The sequence below is a fragment of the Apus apus genome, chromosome Z (genome assembly GCF_020740795.1).
Source record: "Apus apus isolate bApuApu2 chromosome Z, bApuApu2.pri.cur, whole genome shotgun sequence".
In the NCBI taxonomy this organism is placed as follows: domain Eukaryota; kingdom Metazoa; phylum Chordata; class Aves; order Apodiformes; family Apodidae; genus Apus; species Apus apus.
This window is the reverse complement of record NC_067312.1, coordinates 24,996,060-25,015,863: the sequence shown is the minus strand read 5'-3', so window position 1 is coordinate 25,015,863 and position 19,804 is coordinate 24,996,060. Positions and strand designations below refer to the sequence as shown.

Genomic DNA, 19,804 nt, shown 5'->3' with positions numbered 1-19,804 from the left:
AGAGGGGATAGGTCACTCTTGAAGTCTGTAAAGATGAAGTGAACCTATGCAGGGTGAAAATTAGGAGAGCCAAAGCACAGCTGGAGCTCAAACTAGCTACAGCTGTTAGGGATAATAAAAAATGTCCTGCCTGATGATCCTGATCTCCTTTGAGGTCTATCTGGACCTCCAAAAGGCATTTGACATGGTTCCCCATAGAACTCTCATAAAAAACCTGGCTGCTTATGGCCTGAATGAGCACATGATCTGTTGGATCAAGCACTGGCTGGACAGTCGGGCCCAAAGAGTGGTGGTCAATGGAGTCAAATCCAGCTGGTGGCCAGTCACAAGTGCTTTTCCTCAGGGCTCAGTGTTGGGACCGTTTATCTTTATTGATGATCTTGATAAGGACTTAGAGTGTATTATCAGTAAGTTTGCAGATGACACCAAGCTAGGCAGGGTGTTGATCTGCATGAGGATAGGGAGGCTCTACAGAGAGACTTGGATAGATTAGTTTGTTGGGCTAATGTTAATGGTTTGGGCTTCAACAGGGCCAAGTGCTGGGTCCTGCACTTGGGCCACAACAACCCCAGGCAAGGCTACAGGCTTGGGGAAGTGTGGCTAGAAAGTGTCTGGCAGAAAGGGACCTGGGGGTTCTAATTGACAAGTGGCTGAATATGAGCCAGCAGTGTGCCCAGGTGGCCAAGAGAGCCAGTGGCATCCTGGCTTGTATTAGAAATAGTGTCACCAGCAGAAGCAGAGAGGTGATTGTGCCCCTGTACTCAGCACTGGTGAGGCCACACCTGGAGTATTGTGTCCAGCTTTGGGCACCTCAATTCAAGAGAGATAATGAGGTGCTGGAGCGAGTACAGAGGAGGGCAACAAAGCTGGTGAAGGGCCTAGAGAATCAATCTTATGAAGAATGCTTGAAGGAGCTGGGAATATTTAGTTTGAGGAAGAGGAGGCTGAGGGGAGACCTCATCAGTCTCTACAGCTATCTGAAAGGTCATTGTAGAGAGGTTGGTGCTGGTTTCTTCTCACAGATAATTAGCAACAGAATAAGAGGGAATGGCTTCAAGCTGCAACAGGGGAGGTTTAGACTGGACATTAGGAAATTTTTTTCACAGAAAGAGTGGTCAGACATTGGAATAAGCTGCCCAGGGAGGTGGTTGAGTCACCATCCCTGGATGTGTTTAAGGGTCATTTGGATGTGGTGTTGGTGGATATGGTTTAGGGGAGGACTTTGTAGAGTAGGGATGATGGCTGGACTTGGTGATCCCAAGGCTCTTTTCCAACCTGAATAGTTCTTTGATTCTATGAAACTGTGCAGTCCCACAGCACCTGGACAGGGCGAGCAGGGTTAATGTAGTGACAGTAACTGCGCCTAACCAGAAGCCTATAGAGTGCTAGTCAGGTCCATAGAGAGGAGGCAGATCTGAGTCGAAGTTATAATGTCAGCTCAGGTCAGGATCAGGTCCAGTGAAAATAGTGAGGTTCAGCCAACAGTCCTATGATGGCCATGCAAGTCCTTAGTGATGAGGCAGGTCTGACCACCTAGGAGGGCTTTGGGCATCCTCAGGGTTCTGGCAGCTTATTCTAGAACAGACTAAAGGAGTATGAAGTCCATTTAATCTGAGAAAAAGGCTGTTTTCTAATGTAGCTATCTCCATGTTGCCTTGTTGTGCCTTCATTTTTTATTTTTTTAATATCATAGGATGTCGGATAGTTGTAGTCTTTTGTCTTGTGAGGTGAAACAGATACAAAGGTCCCGAAATCAGTCTCTCAAACTCCTGTGTAAGTTTCATTTTCCATGAAACAATTCAGCTATTCATCTACAGTAAAAATGTGTTGGTTCAGTGTTTTTGTTTGTTTGGTTTGTTTTTAAATAACTAAATGATGGTTCTACTAAGAGATGAAATAATTTTATTAGAGCTATGAATTTCACAGGCTTTTGTGGCTTGGTTGATAGTCTGTAAAAGGTTGGAGGGCTGGCTGCTACAGAGATTCAAACATATTAAATGATTAGTTATGAGTGACTGTGGAATGGGGACTTTAAAAATGGAGTTCTGTGATGAATTCTGTTGTGTTGGCTCACCTGATGTGTATAGAGCTCTGAGGTTGTGCAGGTATTTGATACTATAGGCATTGTGGTAGGACTGAACATGAAGACAAATTTCTGTTTAATGTGAATAGTGATCTTCAGGTAGAAGCCAAACCACATGTGGTGGTTGGATGGTCATTATGGATGAAGATTTAAACAGTATGGCCTGTACCTTTTTCAGGTTTAGTGTGGAAGGGCAGGATCGTGGAAACCCTCAAATGTATGTAATGTTAATTATGTGAGTAGTTTCTTTGGATTAGGTATCCAAACTGAATAGCTTTGAGTCGTTACTCTAAAAAGACATAGACCTTTTGTATTTCTGTTATGCCTGCCATTCTTGTGTGGTTGTCTGAGATGCTCTAAGATATCTAAAAATGGTGTTAAGCACCTGAATTCCTCTCACTGAGGTCACAGGATTACTTGAGTCACTAGAGCTAAGTATATGTTAGAGCTTAAATTTGCTGCAGAGGTAATTCCAGTTATAATTTGGTTACTACACTTAATCTGACTCATGTGAGCCTAAATTAATCTGGTTTGGCAGGATATACATGCTGGAGGTTTGATGCTGAAACTGATAGTGCAAATAGATGTGGCAGCAGAATCTATGCTGTTAACACCTTGATTGCTGAAGTGAAGCTAAAGTGATAGAAACTTGGAGGAAGAAAGAGAAGTCTTAATTATTTTTGAAGGATCAAGAGTCTATAATTACTTGCAGTGTTTCTGCAGTATTTATGCTTTAGAATTTAAAGGTTTTGTTGTGTGCCTGTGTGAAGTGACTTCTAATTCTTTTATGTGACTATAAAATATACCAAATAAAGTTGCTTGTCTTTAAATTAGTAAAGGACATAAAATACACATTTTTCTGACTTTATTACCTGTTTTCCCTTAATTACTTCAAAATTTAGGAATTCCCCTAAATCTTGATCAGTTTAATTCTGAACATAATGGTATAGGGAGTATCCTTTAGCTGTACAACTTTCAAGGGTGCACTTCATCAGTGCTATAACTGCACTGTAGTCTATTAAAACTGCAAAGTGTTTTAATGAATATTCAGTATCAGTTCTTGCTGGTTTTCCCCCCCCCCAAATTTTCAGTAAAGTAGCACATATTGCATTAATATTATTATTGCTATATGTACTGATACAACATTACAAAGAGGAACATAACACATTTCAGAGCTGAGGAAGGAGAAAGATTTGAGGATAGCTGTGAGATGCAGATGATGCCTTGTTAGGCATCCAGTACACCTTCACAAAATGGGGCTGGTGAAAGCTTGGCCCTATGAGTTTCTGAAGTTCTTTTTGGTTTCAGAGTTGAGGAATTTGCCTTGCTGTGTAGCTCAGAACCGTTCATAGCTCTGCATCCATGAGACAATGGCATATAAAGGGCACTGCTTGAGAGCCAAGGATAAGAAACACAGTTGGGTACTTTTCCACTATTCTATTTAATAATTGTGTTCTGGCAGTGCTAGTGTGAAAATCTTAAGAATATCATTGTGTGTGGGGAGGTGGGAAATGGCTGATCAGTGAATAAGATGTGAAACTTGAAATTGTGAAATAATTTACTCAGATTTTTTTTTATTCTTAGAAGTACAGAAATAATATTTATTTTGCCCCTAGGTCATTAATTTCTTCAAGTGTTACATGTGTAACCTTTGAGGACAATTCTTTCTTGTACTAAGTGGTTTTTAATCATAGGTTAAAATATATTATTGTAGGTGCAATAAATTAATACTCCCCTCATACTGTTAAATGTAAACTGTTTACACTGCTAATGTAATGTCTCAGTTTAATTGCTGTTTGTGAAGTTTCTGTACCTTTAGTTGTTCTTGGGGCTTGGGATGATGATGAAAGAAAGCAAGGATGAAAAAACAGCAATGTTTGACACTGCATCAAAAAATTAGTAGCTTCTTGAAACTTAACTTTTCCATATGCAGCTCGTTATGTGCACGAACAGGGATGAAGTCTTTGGGATGTCTGGCTGTTTTGTTTATACCAAATGTTTTCTGAACAAGTGCACACAGCAGTTTCAGAAGCGTAATCTGGCAACTGAAAAACACATCATGTGCATGCTATTTTCTTTTCCAAGTGCCTGGTCCTAATTTAAAAGACAAAATCCAACAGCTAACACAAGAGGAAAAAAAACTTTGATATACATTGCTGGCCAAATACATATTTTTTTCTCCAAATTTTGTTCTCAAAAGCCAAACTTTGTCAGAAATCTCTCCCCATAAATGCTCATAAGGACATACTGCAAGCAAAGTGTATCATATGATGAGTTACAATTGAAACAGCAGTAGTTTTGCTTTCCAGAAATAATTTCTGAGAAGTGGGATGGATAGTGTTTCCTTGCTGAAGACATCAAAAAACAGGCAAACAAACACAGTTTCAGGCATTTTTCGTTGCATTTTTGCTTAATTTTCTGAGCCAATGGTGTTGTTACCTTAGGAGGTACTCAGAGAGCAGAGAGTAGGAAGTACAACTGTTACTATTACGAAACCCACCAAAATAAAGCCAAACCTCAGGATGAATTCTTACTGGGAAGCGTGCATTTGGAAAAGGTAATATGAAGTGGGTACAGGGAATAAGTTGTGATAATCAATGAATAACTTAACTTGAAATTAAAAGACTTTTCATGTAGCAAAACAAAGCCTTTCAGTAGATGTGGTTGGGATAAGAAGTCCTAGGTGGTCCAGGTTGACTTTTCTAGATTTGTGGATCTAATTTCAGGATTTCCCCAAGCTGTGTTCACCAGTCTAGATTCTCTCCTGGTAGACCTGTGTCGTCTTCTTCTCTTTATATAGACAGAATTTTTTGAAGGAATAACATATTTACTGGACATATTGAGTAGTTTAGATGATGATTGTATGGTGGCAGAGCTGAAGCCAGTGACTGATAAAGGAGGTGATAGGATTGATAAAGTGAATTATAGATAGAAGATGAAGTTTCTTTATATTAAGAGTTTTTGTGATGAGGTGAACTGTTTTCTTAACTTGGATTGCAGCTGCTTCAGTCATTAGGAGATCATTCTCAGCACTTAAACTTTATGTAGAATGAAGATCAAAAATGAAGTTTCTACAGTTGTCTTCAGTAGCATATATTTCCCTTGGCTGTACTTGAGGAGCTGTACGCTGATACGGTGTTTTCCATGTTCTCTTTTTCTGATTTCATTCACTATAAAAATAATTAATCCTCTTATTTTAATTTTGTATGTGTGTGTGTTCATAGTGTATTGTTTCTCCTTGGTATTTTTTTTCCCTAGGAATAACCAGGTGTACTGTCAGTTTACTCAGATATTTGTTGCTGTCCTATGAATTCATGTAAATTTTAAAAAGAAAAAATAAAGGAAAAAAGAAAAAGTCTATTGAAGTGTAGCATTTCAGCTTTATGCTTTTTCCAAACAACATGATTGTGCTGTTGTTTTAATGTGTATGCTGGTATCTAAGTCTTGGAATACATTTAGTTGTCTTGCTTACTTGCCCTTTGCAATCAGTGTTAAAGAGCTTCTTAGTAGTTAACATTGTTCCCCCAATTCTTTTTGTTGTAAAAGTATCTTATGAGTTTTTCTCTGTTCCTGTTTCCAACAATTATTATTTTTAAATTCTACTTGGATTATGTGGGTTTTATTTGAAATGTGTCTTCAGTTGCTGACTGGTTGTAAAACCATTCTAAACGCTGATTTGGAGAGACATTATAATGAGTGTTTATAAACCCTGCTTCTTGACCTCTGCAATAAGATGTTGCTAGTCCTTGGGAACAAACTGAAAAATAATGAAGTAAATTATATGCTCTGTGCAGAGCACAGATGTCGCATACTCAGTTCCACTGAGGAAAAAAAAAAGACAACACAAGCACATATTGTTGTATTTTTAGTCTGTTTTTTTTCCTCTTTCATTCCATGTTAAATTATTTGTGCATAAGAGAAACACTTTGGCCTTCTTGGTAGAAGAACGGGTGTACCTCAAAAGTGAAAACTTTAACAGCTCAAAGGACAGATTGAAGGGGATGATGCTTAGTTTATTACTTTCTCTTCACTTGGAAGAAATCAAAACTACAACTAAGAATCTAAACTTAGCTAATGGTGTTTGTCAGAATATTGTTGGTTTATGTATGCTATTTTACTCATGGTTAAACAATGCTGGACCCATTCCCAGTGAAGAGTAATACAAAGAATCATTACCTATGTATCTACTTCTTCAGCATTTAATTTGCTAATCACTTCTGTATTAATGAAACCTAGCAGCTGATTACTAGTTTTGGTCTCCTAGTCAACAAAGGTCTCCGTTCCTTTAATTTGTTTCTTAAAAAGCTGTAAAAACTTGCATAGACTGGATTATTCTGCTCCGTTTTAAACATTACTTGTAATTAATTGTATTCGTACACCTTCTGTGCTAACTGGATATTCCATTTTTTTATCTATATCTGAGTCATTGAGCATAATTTGTTAACCTGGCACAGGAAGCATTTTTAATAGTTCTCCAGATGCTCTTGCTGATATGAGATGTAAATGTGCTGTGTTTTCTGTTTTGATTCTTGTGTTTTTGTAGTTTTTTTCTAAGTAACTTTTCCATACTATATGTAAATACTGGGGTGCTTCCTGTACCTGACTCCTAGTGATTCAAAGACTGTGATACTAACCTTTGCTTTTGAGATGGACATTACAGGAGACTACAAGAAGCAGGTTAAATGAAAGATTAGTTGGAAAACAATTAATTTGTTCAGTTTTCTTAGAACTCCAGGCTCCTGATCTAATTTGTAGCTTGAAGGTGTCATTTGGAAATTATTGTATGTGACTTAAAATGTGCTGTTAGTAGCTGGGTATGAAAAATGACCTGTTCTTAAGCTCTCCTTTGTGATTGCTATCGCTAATTTTCATAAGTTACATACAAAGATCCAAAATTCAGGGGACTGAACAGGCAGGAATTTGGGTGAGATAAGGCTGAAAAGGGAATTGTGCATTGGAAGGAAGGCAAAAGGAGTTGGACAAGATCAGCATTGGAGGGATTGACACTCAAAGGAGTAGGACTGGTACTGGCTGGGTGGCTGAGAAAAATCGTGTTGTGGTGAGGAGATAGTGCAAGGGCAGGTCCAATTTGGGCAGAAGTACTGGCCTACCAGGGCATACCTTTCTCAGTCTGAGATTGGACTGGGCATTTTACAGTTGCTGCTTTCAGTGGTTCACATCAGATATTCAAAGTCTTTCCCAGAAATCCTTATTCTTTTATATTTGCAGAGAGTAAATCAATTTCTAATCACATGAATCATGCAGCAAGTTGGGATCTCTGAATGGTTCCAGCTGTGCTGCTGCTTTGTGTTGGTGTCTTCATATTATCACCTTTTGGAACTTGTCTTTGTGGCTTTTTTCTGTTTCTTAATATTAAAAAAATCTCAAAAATAACTAAAAAAATAATGCATTTTAACTTCATTATCTAGGTGTGATATCAAATAGGGAATAAATAAGTTATGTCAGCCTAGATTTACTTACTTGTGTAGAACATCAAACCACTTTAATGTACATATCATGCAGCATAAAAATTTTGTAACATTAATTTAAATGCCACTTTTCTTTAGTATATGGTCCTATACAACATTTGTTATTTGTGTTCAGTATTCAAACCTGGATTAACTTCTAAATTCAATGTTTCACTATTGTGCAGCAGTGAGTATTTTTTAAAACGAGAAGCAGTGATTTTAAGGTAAATGATTCAAAGTAATTCTTCGTGTTCCTTGGGATGTCAAGTGTGATCTCTTCAGAAATACTGTAAGTAGGGTTTTGAAATATTAAGTGCAGCTCCTGTTGATGTCAGTTGTTCAATGTGCTGTAAGAGGTATTCAAAACAATTTGAAGTCTAGCAGCCTACACCTGGGCACCCATAACCTTGAAGAGCTTTTTTCTTTCCGTGATGAGGATAGTTCTAGCATTAGAGAAAGTCACACTGAACAAGTATAGGAGAAATGTGGTTCTCCAGGCCAGTACTTGCCTCAATGAGGAGGTTACTCTTCCTGTAATCGCTGATTAATTTCTTGAGTCTTTCTCCTTGTGGAAGAGATCACGCTATTAATTTCTACATAAGCACAAACTGTGTAATTGAGGTTTTCTGAGAGCAGAATCTGAATGCTACTTGCCATGGTAGGGTTCAATTTGTGTGTTTTAGTACTACTATACATTTTTTTTTTACTAGGTGATGAAAGTTTTCTAATATAGAGCTGATAATGAGTGTCCTGCAAGTCCTTCAGTTTTTTTAGAGCTGCTGCTACTTTTACAAACAATAGCAATCTTTGCCCCCAGTTGTTAATTCAAAATGAGTTCTGATTGAGGGCTACTTGCACCACTCACTGTGTGTTTTTAAGCATACAACTTACTTCTGAGTTACACTAAGACTTTTGATTTGGTAAGCTTGTTAGGCTCGGCATACCTTTCCTGTCATTTGTCAGTGTTAGAACATGAAAATAGCTGCGTGAAGAGATCTGAGATATGTTTTCCCCATGTCTTCTCTAAAACACTTGGGGAAAAAAGTCTTTCTTTCATTGGATATTTATTATTGTTTGCATATTGTATTTCAAATACAGATAACTCTTCTGAATTTGACTTCACCACTCTTTCCTGCTTTTTTTGGAAATATACTGCTGTTCAGTGGCTGTATCATGAGTCTGATGTTCCAGTTGTTCAAGTAATTATCTTTCACAGTCTTTAATAGTTACTATTTTTCATGGGCACAAGTGAGTTACTTGGTTAGTAGTACACTCTTCAAACACAAGTACTTTTAAAGCAGGTAATTTAACTTAAAGTATCAAGTGCTAATTGAGTTTTAATATGTAGACTTACTGTTTCACTGTGTGACTGATGGTAAGCTGTCACTAGTTTAGTATGTGTCTATACATGATCATTTTTATGTGTGGAAGAGGAAATGTTATGGAAGGGGTACCATACTGAAAGCCTGAACAAAGAATAGAGGTTGTTTGTTTGTTTTTTTTTTGCTTAGCTAATTCACTCTAGTGTGTAAGGGCAAGAATTAAGTGTACTTGGGCTGGCTAAGATGGAGTTATTTTTTTCATAGCAGTTCCTATGGTGCTGTGTTTCAGATTTGTGACCAAAACAGTGCTGGTAGGGCACCAGTGTATCAGTTCTTTACTGATTAGTGCAGAGAATCAAGGCCTCCTCTGCACTGCACTCTTGTTTCCCCCTGGTAGTAGGTTGGGGTTGGGCAAGAGTTTGTGAGGGGACATGGGCAGGACAGCTGCCGCAAACTGGTACTGGGGGGCTACTCCAGCTGACCAAATAAATATTTCATACTGCATAGCATCATGCTCAGCAATACCATTGCTGGTGCTGGTAGTGGTGGTGGAGATGTTCCAAGGTAACTTGCTCAGAGGCTGGCTGGGCATCTGTCTGCTGGTGGGAGGTGGTGAGTGATTGATTGCCTTTGCATCACTTGCGGGGTTTTGTTGCTTTTTTTCCTTTTTTTTTTTTTCTTTTTCTCTGCCTGTCCTCCACCCTTATAAAACTGTCTTTTTTTCAACACTCACAAATGTTACTTATCTTTGCCCTTCTGTTTCTTTTGCTGCATCCCACTAGGGCATTGAGTGAACAACTAGGTGAGGGCTTAGCTACTGGCTAGGAGGAGCCCACCACAATAAGTTAAGAGTTTTCAGTTATATACAACTTTCTGCCATCCTTTATATTGAATCATGAAACTGTCTTATTTACATTAATTTTGTTCGAAGTTTTTCTTTTTTGATCTTGTATTGACAATCTAGTAAGCCAATGCCTAATTCGAATGTCAGATTTCATGATTCCCTTATTTTTATGATCTCTTTATTCAGTGTTTCAGGTGGTTCAGAGTTGAATTTTGGCAAGGAACACTCCTCCCACACACACTTTTTTTTTAATTGTTCATCTGCACAATATTTTGTTCCACTTATTTAATGAAGGAGTGTATTACAATTAATTAGTCCGTCAGTTTATGCAAAACCTGATGAGATTTTTAGTTGTAACAGCACATTCAGGTCTAGGATGGTAAATAAAAATAAAGCAAACTTGTGGGGGAGACTGTCACCAGGGTGGCTTTATCTAAATCACTAATTATGGTATAAGTCAAATGTAGGAAAGCTGATTTTGAATTGCACATAACATTGTTTTGTGTACAGGGTGATTCTTGTTCAATCACTATTAAAATACCGCTTTGCACTGACGTGTATGCTTTAGCCAAAAGTGGTAGCATTTTATGTGACAGGTAGGATATTTTTTACATATGCTTATGCACACAAATTTGAGTAAAATATGCACCTTATCCATTTGCAGTTTTTGACACAATGATTTTCTTGTCTTAAACTTTTCATAGTAATATTTTAAATTGCCTCATATCAAGATTTGTCACTGTAGCTGATGGAAAAAACTGACTCCCTCACATTTGCTATATCCTCCAGGATTTTAGAGTTGATAGATACTCTGTCCTATTTTTTTCTTTTGATAGTTGTATGTAAGTTGACTGCGCCCATTTAAAAAATACTGTTCAGACATCTGTACAGCTGTCAAGAATAAGCTGATGCTGTAATAGATGCTAATTCTAATCTATATCTAGATTTTATTTTTCAGCTGTTTAATAGTTTTTATATTTACTTCAATGTAGATTAAGTCACTGTATTAAAAAAAAAAGACATATTTAATGTAGAGGTGAAATATGAATGTAAATGTAGATAAATACGAATCTTCTTCCTGGTTTTTGTCAGCTCCATTTGGTTTTCTAATGTTGAACTAGGCTGTTAAAATTAAGGAAATTTAGATATCTATACACAATAGTTATAGATAAATTGTATAGTTACAAATATTTTACGTAGCTGATGTACATGTAAAACACTGTACACTTTTTTTGTGCATTTATGTAAATATAAATTTAACTGTACTGGATAAGTGGATTTATTAATTTTCAATAAAACTTTAATTTCCTCCATTCTTATGTTCTGAAGATGGAAAAGTCTTAAATTAAGGCACAGAAACAATGTAGTAGAACCAGGCATCACATGGAATAAGTACGATTTTTCTTCATACAAAGTTAGTGTGTTCTGTGGTAGTGGGCACTTCAGCTCTTCTGTGGAGTTCAGCCTGCCTGTCTCTAACACACAGAAATGCTTAATTCCTGAATCACTTTCTCAAGTTAAACCTCAAGCAGTCTTTCTTACTGCATAGGTCATTGAAGGAAAAAAACACACACTTTTTTTCTTAATTTTACCAGTTCAGGTAAAAGCTGAACAAGAGTTGCTTTTGGCATTTTTGTACACGGTGTCCTCAGCTTCATTTTTCTGAAATGCTTTTCCAGTTCTGGAAGGTGTTGAAGGTGCTGCTGGGTAGGGAAAACCAAGAGCTACAGAAAGCTCTTTTCTTCTGTTGCGTGTTTTGGATATGTAGTCATGGAGTCCGGTGGTCAACATAGCAGGATACAGTTTTCTTCCCTTCTCTATTGAGAATATTTTTTCCTTACAAATCAAATGTATGACAGATAGAGTTTCTTTAAGATTGTGTTAGTCTAGGTTTATAAGAAACCCAGAATGGAATTAAAAAACCTTTTTTAGATTGAAGCAGAAGCTGAGTTTCATATCATATAATGATAAAAGAATTGACTTGTTGCTTGTGTACACCTGCATATGTTTACAGAACCGCTTTCTCTTCTAGGATCCTTCTGTTACACAAGTGACAAGAAATGTTCCTCCAGGGCTAGACGAATACAATCCTTTCTCCGATTCAAGAACAGTAAGCACATTTATTTCTTAATCATGCTGTTAATCTTTTTAGGTAAGATTTGTAAGGTATTGTTTTCAGAGTTTGGGACTGATGTTGTAAAACACGTGACAGGTTAGCTAGAGGTAATGTAAGATATGTAAGGATTCGTAGTCCCATAAAATATGGGGAGTATTTAAGTAACAGTCCACAGGCTATGAGCAATTGTGCTGTAGTAAAAGGAATAATTTATGTCCGAGACAATTGCTTTTGCCTCTAATTTGTATCGTTTCGATTCACCTTGTGCTTATTTTTACTCATGAGGGGGGAAATAAAAGGAAGGCAGTACTAAATTCATACTGTAACAGTGCTTTTCAGTGGTTACCTTTGATAGTGAAGGTTTTGGGCAAGATTAGAAAAATGTATGCAGCATAATTTGTACACATGCAAATACTGTATTTTTCAAATGTAGAATTATTTCCCATGGCAAATCTGGTAGTGCTGTTAAAGAATGCTGGTATTTGAGTCTTTGCAATGTAACAGTAAGGTTTCTTACAGTGATAAATGCTAGACTGGAGGAAGCTTGTCTTTCAGTATGCCTCGGATCAGCTGTTTAAGGCAGAATATTAATATCTAGAAACAATATTAAATAAGTCTGCAGGTTTTTTTTCTCCTAACTTGCAGTATCATGAATTATGTCTGATACATCTTTCTGAAGCTTGAAGAGTTTCAAAATTGCTTTGTATTGACCACAAGTTAAAAAGACAGTAGATCTTGTTAAAAAAAAAAATAAAATCTAGAGCTACTCTAACTCTTTTATTACTTACATGCTTATTTTAAGAGGCAGCTCGGTGGGAAAAGGAAAACTGAAGTATAAGGATAAAGTTATCTGGCTTTGAATAGTCAAGCCATGCATATATAGAAAATTCCAATTGCTCATTACAGATGTTGCTCATAGAAAAATTGAGAGGATGGAGGAAATCTTTAAGTCAGTGTTCAGATCTACTGAATATGTATTCAGTTAATAATCCATGAGATGTCACCAAATTCTTGAAACCTGTCTATTCAAAGAGTGTAGGTATCTGTCTGTAGAGGGAAAGAACTTTCACAGATTTTCTTGCAGGAAGCGAGACTGAAAGAATAAATTATTTATGTATTCAGCTAAGAGTGCAGTTATAATCAGCCTTTAGATGTACTCCCCTCTGTACTGTCTCTGTATCTTGTGGATGCTGAACATGAAAGTCTTTATTCTGTAATTATATGTGTTTGCAGGAATGTTCTTTGGTACCTGAGGGTATGTTCACAGTTCCATGTGCTCACTTCTTTTCTTATATTTGTATGAAAAAAAGGACATGCTGTGCATGTACAAATAGACATATGGAAAAAGAGTAAGAGACAAGACAGTGGAAGTGAATGCCTTTAAAGATTGGATGATGAGAGGTAGAAGCAGGGTCTGTGAATTTTAGACTTGGAGGATTACAGTGTCTGCCAGGTTAGGAATGCAAGACATTCTGCTTTGTGTGCGCCACTCAGATCAAAAACATCCAGCTAGATTTTGATTTGCTGCTGTTCATTGTTTAGCCTTTGAGAAACTGAGTCACCTTGAACAGTTTTGTGCAGGTAATCATCCCACTTCCAACATTTGAAAACTATAATGGTTTCAAAAGGATACAAACTGATAGTAGCAAATGTGTCCTGGAGGTTTCTGTCCTTTTTAGTTTGAGAATTGCTGATCTTTAAGACTTAAAAACATACTTGTTTCACTATGACAACAGTATGTAGTTTTAGTTTTTAAGGAATCCGAGGATGGTATGCTTCAATTAGAAAACCAAATCTCTAGGCGTAGTGGTAGGTTGATATCTTGAATCTATAGCATTAACCTTCTTTCCTGCTTCCCTCCAAATTAAAGTTAATAAAACGTGCTGGACTTGAAAAATTTTTCTCCATTACAGATCCAGACAGGTATGTTTCTTCTGTGAGAAAGTGGCTTGGAACTCAGAACACGAACATCTTTTTATCTTAGCTCAGTTGTGTTCTTCCTTTGCAAGGGAGATGCTTCCTATCAGTTACTTCTTGACTACAAGAATAGGGAAAAAAAAGTAAATTCTACTTTTTCTCAGTATTCGTTTTTCTATTTTTTGTTTGGTTTTAGTTTTTTTTTACTATTTTAGTGTGCTTACCTTTTCTCGGTCAACATGTATTGTTTATGTCAGCAGTGGGAAATTTGGTAGGAAAACAATACACAAGATACAGTGAGGAAGGTGAATAGCACAGGAGATTTTGACTGTCAAGTGTTACCACCCTTATAGCTAACGTGAGAAATCAGGCATCTTTTTTGCTTCCTATCAAATTTCAAAGCTTGTATTATTTTTGATTGTTAAAGCAAGCAAAGTTTTCAGTGAATGGTATAAATGTCAGATTAAATATCGCTGCCTGCATCTTCAATGATTTTGTCTCCAGCTCTAACAGTCACCATGGAGATGACTTTGTCTTTTGTCATGTTTCTGAAATGAACAAGGAACAGATGAGATTAGGCAATTAGTTTTTCTGCTTTATCATTTAATGAAAGTACTGTTAAAGAAGGGCTGTAACCTCTTGCTGCTTCTACAAGTTTTTACTGATGCATGTTGAGCTCCTCTGAGCACTCTGTGCATATGTGTAACACATATAGACACACAATGCACATAGCAATCACTTTCAAATTAAGGATTTTTTCCAAATTTTTAGTGCATCAGAGTTAGGTGTTTCAGTTTTTTAAAAACATTTCAAGGGATTTTTTTTTTTTCAGGAAATTCCTGGGCAGCTTCCCTTCTGTTTTGCATCCGAACACAGTGAAGTGTTTATAGAAAACCAGATAGATCGTCCACACCTGACTTCTTTAGAAGTCTTCCCCTGCCTCCAGTAAATAAACTACTTCACCCACACTGGGAAATCTATTTAATAGAGGACTTCTGAGTATTTATCTCCAGCCAACCTCTTCACTTCAAGAGAGTTCATAATAATTTCCTTCTTTCCTCCATGCAGCTGTGAGAGCAAGACATGAAATAAAAAGACACATCCCAGAAGTACCATTTGGGGTAGGAACAAAAAGGAGTGTTGTAGAGTGAATTAGATTGAATTTCAAGATCTAAGTACCTTATTGTATTGTGTCAATGAGGGTGAAAGACCTCTGTGAAGGATCTGTGAAGTAAAATCTCTGTAAAAGCAGTTGACTTAGTTCCCCTGTCCAGTTGTGGGTGGTGTATCTTGATATGATATGATATTATCCATTGACGGCTGGAGGTTAGTGCAGTCCTTGCAATACAAGTCTGAGTAATTACTGTTAAGAGTCACACCCTTAAAAGAATTGCTGACCATCTGTCTTGCTGTGAATGTCTTGTCAATCCTATGCAGGCTGTAAGTGCGTTGAGTATCTCTCTTACATACCCAAATCCCCAAGCTACCACTAACACTTGGGCAGGCAACCAACAGCACGTGGACAGACAGGTATGACAAACTCAGTGCCAAGTCACAGATTGCAGAGGACCTCCGGAGGTGATCTTTTTCAGTTCTTCCTGTTCAAAATTGGTCACTAAGTCACATTGCTCAACATCTTGTCTTGGGGAGTTTTGGATATATACAAGGATGGAGATTCTGCAATCTCAGTGAGCAACGTGTTCCAGTGTTTGGCAGTTCTTACAGCGTTTTTTTCCCCCATAATATCTAATTAGTTTGCTGTGTAAAAGGAGCAGCATCTTTTCCCAACAACCTCGTGTATGCTGATCCATAAGGGCACCAAAATATGTATCTATCATTTCTTACACTTAGTAAATTATGTATTAATTTCAGCAGAATTCTGCAGTTTTATCCTGATATGTGAGTAAGCCAGACTGTGGTCCAGTAAGTTTGAAATGAGGAAATGAAAGATTTTTTACAGGATGACTGTAACATTCTGCTCAGGTAAGAAACAGAGAACAAGTCTGTTTTCAAATGTTCATTATTCCTGACATGGAGCCAAGTCTTCCAGGTTCCAGTTGGATGGATTGGACTGTTAAATTTGAGAGGGTAAGCAAGAGGCTTGATTTATGCGGCCCTGAAGCCACCTCAGAAGCCTACTGATCTACTTCCGAAACAAAAGAAGGCACAGTAGTTTTTGGGATTCTCTGGTAGGAGCTGTGTAAGATGTTCGACACGGTTGAAGGAATTACCTAGCAAGTGCCAGATTGACTGGTTTCCTTCAAAGATGTCTCAGCACTTTTTATTCCTAGAAATCCTATGTCAATAAAAATAAAAATAACATAGACAAAAGTACACTAAAAGATGAGAATTCCTATTCTGCTTACTGAATAGTTATGGATCTCAGTGTCTGTATGAAATGTCTGTTAATTCTCAAACCTAATTCCTGCAGTTACCTCATTCAACATTTTCAGGGCTTTGAGTTACTAAACATGTGTCTCCCTCCCACTCACATTATTTGTGATGATAAAAAATTTGAGGTGACCTTAGAAAGTGGATGTTTGCTGTTGGGTTTAAGTATCAATCAATTGCTTCAATATCCAGCTCTAACCTGACTGCTTGGTAATAGTATTTCCTCAGCAAGATTTACATTTACTATGTACAGTTTTTGTCTGTATTAAATCCATGTTCCTTGCCAACCCTTATAAAACCTAAATCCGAGCTACTGCATTCCACAATGCCTCCGATTTTAGACTTCATGCATCTTGTACAGTAGCACTTAGGCTGTTTCAAACAATTTTTCAATACAATAACTTACAACTATATCTCCAACATTCCAGTAAGTATTTTTACTGGAAATTTTTTGCAGGTTTTTTTTATGAAGGCAGCTTAATTTTTAATTGAGCTAACTTCAGAGATGGCAGTTAGAACAAACCTGTGCTTCATGTATATTTGGAAATTAATGCAAGATGTTAACTTCTAGAATTGTGCTTTGCATTGCCTTTGTAATAGCTGTGAAAAAACTGTTTCCTTACTGTTCCATTTACCAAGTCAATAAATTATTTCTTTGACTTTTATTGAGTATGTTTTACTTGCATATATGAAACGACGCTTGAGTATCTTGTTTGCATTAAGGCTTAGTGTGCATAACCTCTGTTCTCCCTGGTTCTTGTTCGTTTGCCTTGCATGCATTTTTATTTAACTTTGTTTTTCCAGTGATTGCTACATACTGGGAAGTGGATTTGTAGCACAAAAGAACACGTTAAACAGTTTCTGACAGAATGTTATCAGAACTTCTTTTTCTTTTTTTTTTCCTTTACCCTTTCCTTACTACCTATGTCAGTACAGTTTAAGTCCAAGCAGTTCTCCTAATCTGTTCCACAATGCTAGAGCTTGAAGATGTACCTTCTCTGACTTCATTACTTCTTGCTTCTAGGAAAGCCCCAAACTGTTTTGTGCTTTTTTTGTTGGGTTTTTCAGTAGCTGAATGATTTTCCAAGGCAGCTGGATACTTTTGGTTCTTTCGTGTTAAGTAGCTGTGAGGGTATTTTTGCTTCTACTCTTTGTTTAGGGTTATAAAAACAAGTACTCAATTTTATTAGAAGACTTAGTGGAGCCTGAGTTTAAAATGGTTGCATACTTGTCACTTTTTAAGAGCCATCTATTAAAAGTGCAGGGACAGGCAGTTCCAAAGTGTTGAAAGTCAATCAAGTGGGGCAGAAGGCTAGCTTTGCTGAGCACGGATCTTCTAGGACTTGGGTGGAGAAGAAGAGTGTACAGACGTTAGAAACAAGAACAAGGGAGGACTACAGAGATGGTGTTTGACTGTAGGGAGGAAATTTGTGTGGCCAATGCTCAGAGTCTAGACCAACTGGACACTGCCAGCTGACCACCAGATGCTTCTGCACCTTGGGGAGTAGGCAGCTTTTGCTCATGATGCTCTTATAGTTAATATTTTTTGTTGCAAATTGTGAAACTCGTACACTTGAACTCCCCTATATAGACAGTTTCCCTGAGCAGAGCTGCTGGCTCCCTGATGTTCTGTTCACGGTGCTGAATAAATGCCACCTGCTAATTGGCATGCAGTTGGGCTGGTGGTTAGTCAGCAGTGTAGAGTTGCCCACCAGCCAGCTGGTAGTGGCCAGTTGTCTCTTTCCCCCAAAGCTCAATCGGGGTTTATGCTGGCCAGCACTGTGGGGGACAAGGCTTTTTAAAATGTGTTAACAAGAAAATTTTAGCCAAGCTTCTGATACTGTATTTCACAGTGTCCTTCTGGACAGAATGTCCAGCACACAGATAGAAAATTCCATCCTATGTTGGGTGAGGAATTGCCTGACAGTTTGGGCTCAAAGAAGTGTAGGAAATGGGGTTACATCAGGCTGCAGCCAGACAGCAATGGAGTTCCGCAGGGTTCATGTTTAGAGCCAGCGCCCTTTAATGTTTTTTATAAAGCATCTGGATACAGGAGTCGAATAGACACTAAGTAAGTTTGCCAGTGATACTAAATTAGGGAGAGCTGTGGACTCCCTTGAGGGTAGAGAGGCTTTACAGAGACATCTGGATAGACTAGAGAGCAATCACCAACTGTATGAATTTAACAAGAGCAAATGCTGAGTTCTCTACCTGGGACAGGGTAATCTTGGTTATATGTACAAACTGGGGGATGGGAGGCTGGAGAGAAGCCCTGCAGAAAGAGATCTGCGGTTTGGGTTGGTGAAGAAGCTCGGTATAAGTCAACAGTGTGCGCTGGTAAGCAGAAGGGCCAGCTGTGTACTGGAATGCATCAAGCACAGCATAGCCAGCCAGTCAAGGGAGGTAATTGTCCCACTCTGCACTGGTGCCACCCCACCTGGAGTACTGTGTGTGGTTTTGGGTGTCTCAGTGTAGGAAGGACATCAGAGTATTAATGTGTGTCCAGAGGAGGGTTACCAAGATGGTAAAAGATCTCAAGGGCAAGAGTTAGGGTGAGCGGCTGAGGTCACTTTTTTCAGGTTGGAGAAGAGAAGGCAGAGGATGACCTCATGGCAGCCTACAAGGGGGGCAGCAGAGGGCAAGGTGCTGATCTCTCTCATGAACAGCAGCAGGACATAAGAAAATGGAATGAAACTGTGTCAGGGGGAAGGTCAGATTGGGCATTAGGAAAAGGCTTTTCACAGGGAGTGTGGTTGATTACTGAAATGGATTCCCCACGGAAGTGATCATGGCCTCAAACCTGTCAGAGGTGAATGAGCATCTGTGTAATGCTTTTAGTTGTGTGGTTTAGTTTGAGGTAGTTCTGTGAGGAGTGTGGAGTTGGACTCAGTGATCCTTAAGGGTCCCTTCCAACTTCAGGTATTCTGTGATTGCAATGCTTTCTTCCTGAGGTTCTTGATCTACAGAAGGTAAGTCATAATACCGGTGCGTGTTGAGCGTTCAGTTGTGACCTTGGAATACTAAATTGAAAAATAAACACATTAAAGCAATATGGAACTTGCAACATTTGAGGTAGATTTGAGCACTGCCAGTTGCCCTGTGCACACGTTATGAAGCTAATTATGAAAACATGGTCGTACATAAAGCCATGTATAACTTCTTATGAGCTTAATGAAGAAGTGCTACTATATTTCAAGGTACATTGAGTACATCAAGGTACATTCAAGGTATATTTCAAGTACGAGGGCTGGAATGCAACTTTTGCTAGGATTATATTCTTAATACATGTATCAACCTAGCAGTTGAGCAATATTGCTGAGATATGCTGCAATATCAGATAGAGGTGGAGTTTACTCAGGCATGATGTTTTGTCCTCAGTGTATTGTTTCAAAAGGGGTTAGAAAAGGTGCATATAATCTGGGTTACATTTTTATAATTTGCCAAGTAAGTGGTATTTAGTTGACTTGATCTTAAGATGCTTTTGTATTGAAAGCATCACACTTCTCATTGTATTTTTGCTCTTAATTTCAGTCTTACTATGAACAAGAGGTTACCTGTCTTATAAGATCACAGAACAGGGAACCCTTTCATGTTGCAAGCTCTGCACAAAGAAAGAATCTTAGTGTCCCCCAATTCATATTCAAGAATAAAATAACATCATAA

General features: G+C 38.0%; 1 protein-coding gene across 2 annotated transcripts in view; it reads left to right on the top strand.

The window, feature by feature from the left end:
• Positions 1 to 19,804, top strand: part of SCAMP1 (secretory carrier membrane protein 1) — a 186,931-nt gene that overhangs the window by 144,203 nt on the left and 22,924 nt on the right. For both annotated transcript variants that reach the window (XM_051641902.1, XM_051641901.1), the window contains exon 2: positions 11,750 to 11,827. Coding sequence is in view for 1 of the 2 variants with exons in the window: in XM_051641901.1 (XP_051497861.1) it covers positions 11,750 to 11,827 (78 nt within the window). In the remaining variant the exon portion in view is untranslated. The remainder of the gene's footprint in view (positions 1 to 11,749; positions 11,828 to 19,804) is intronic.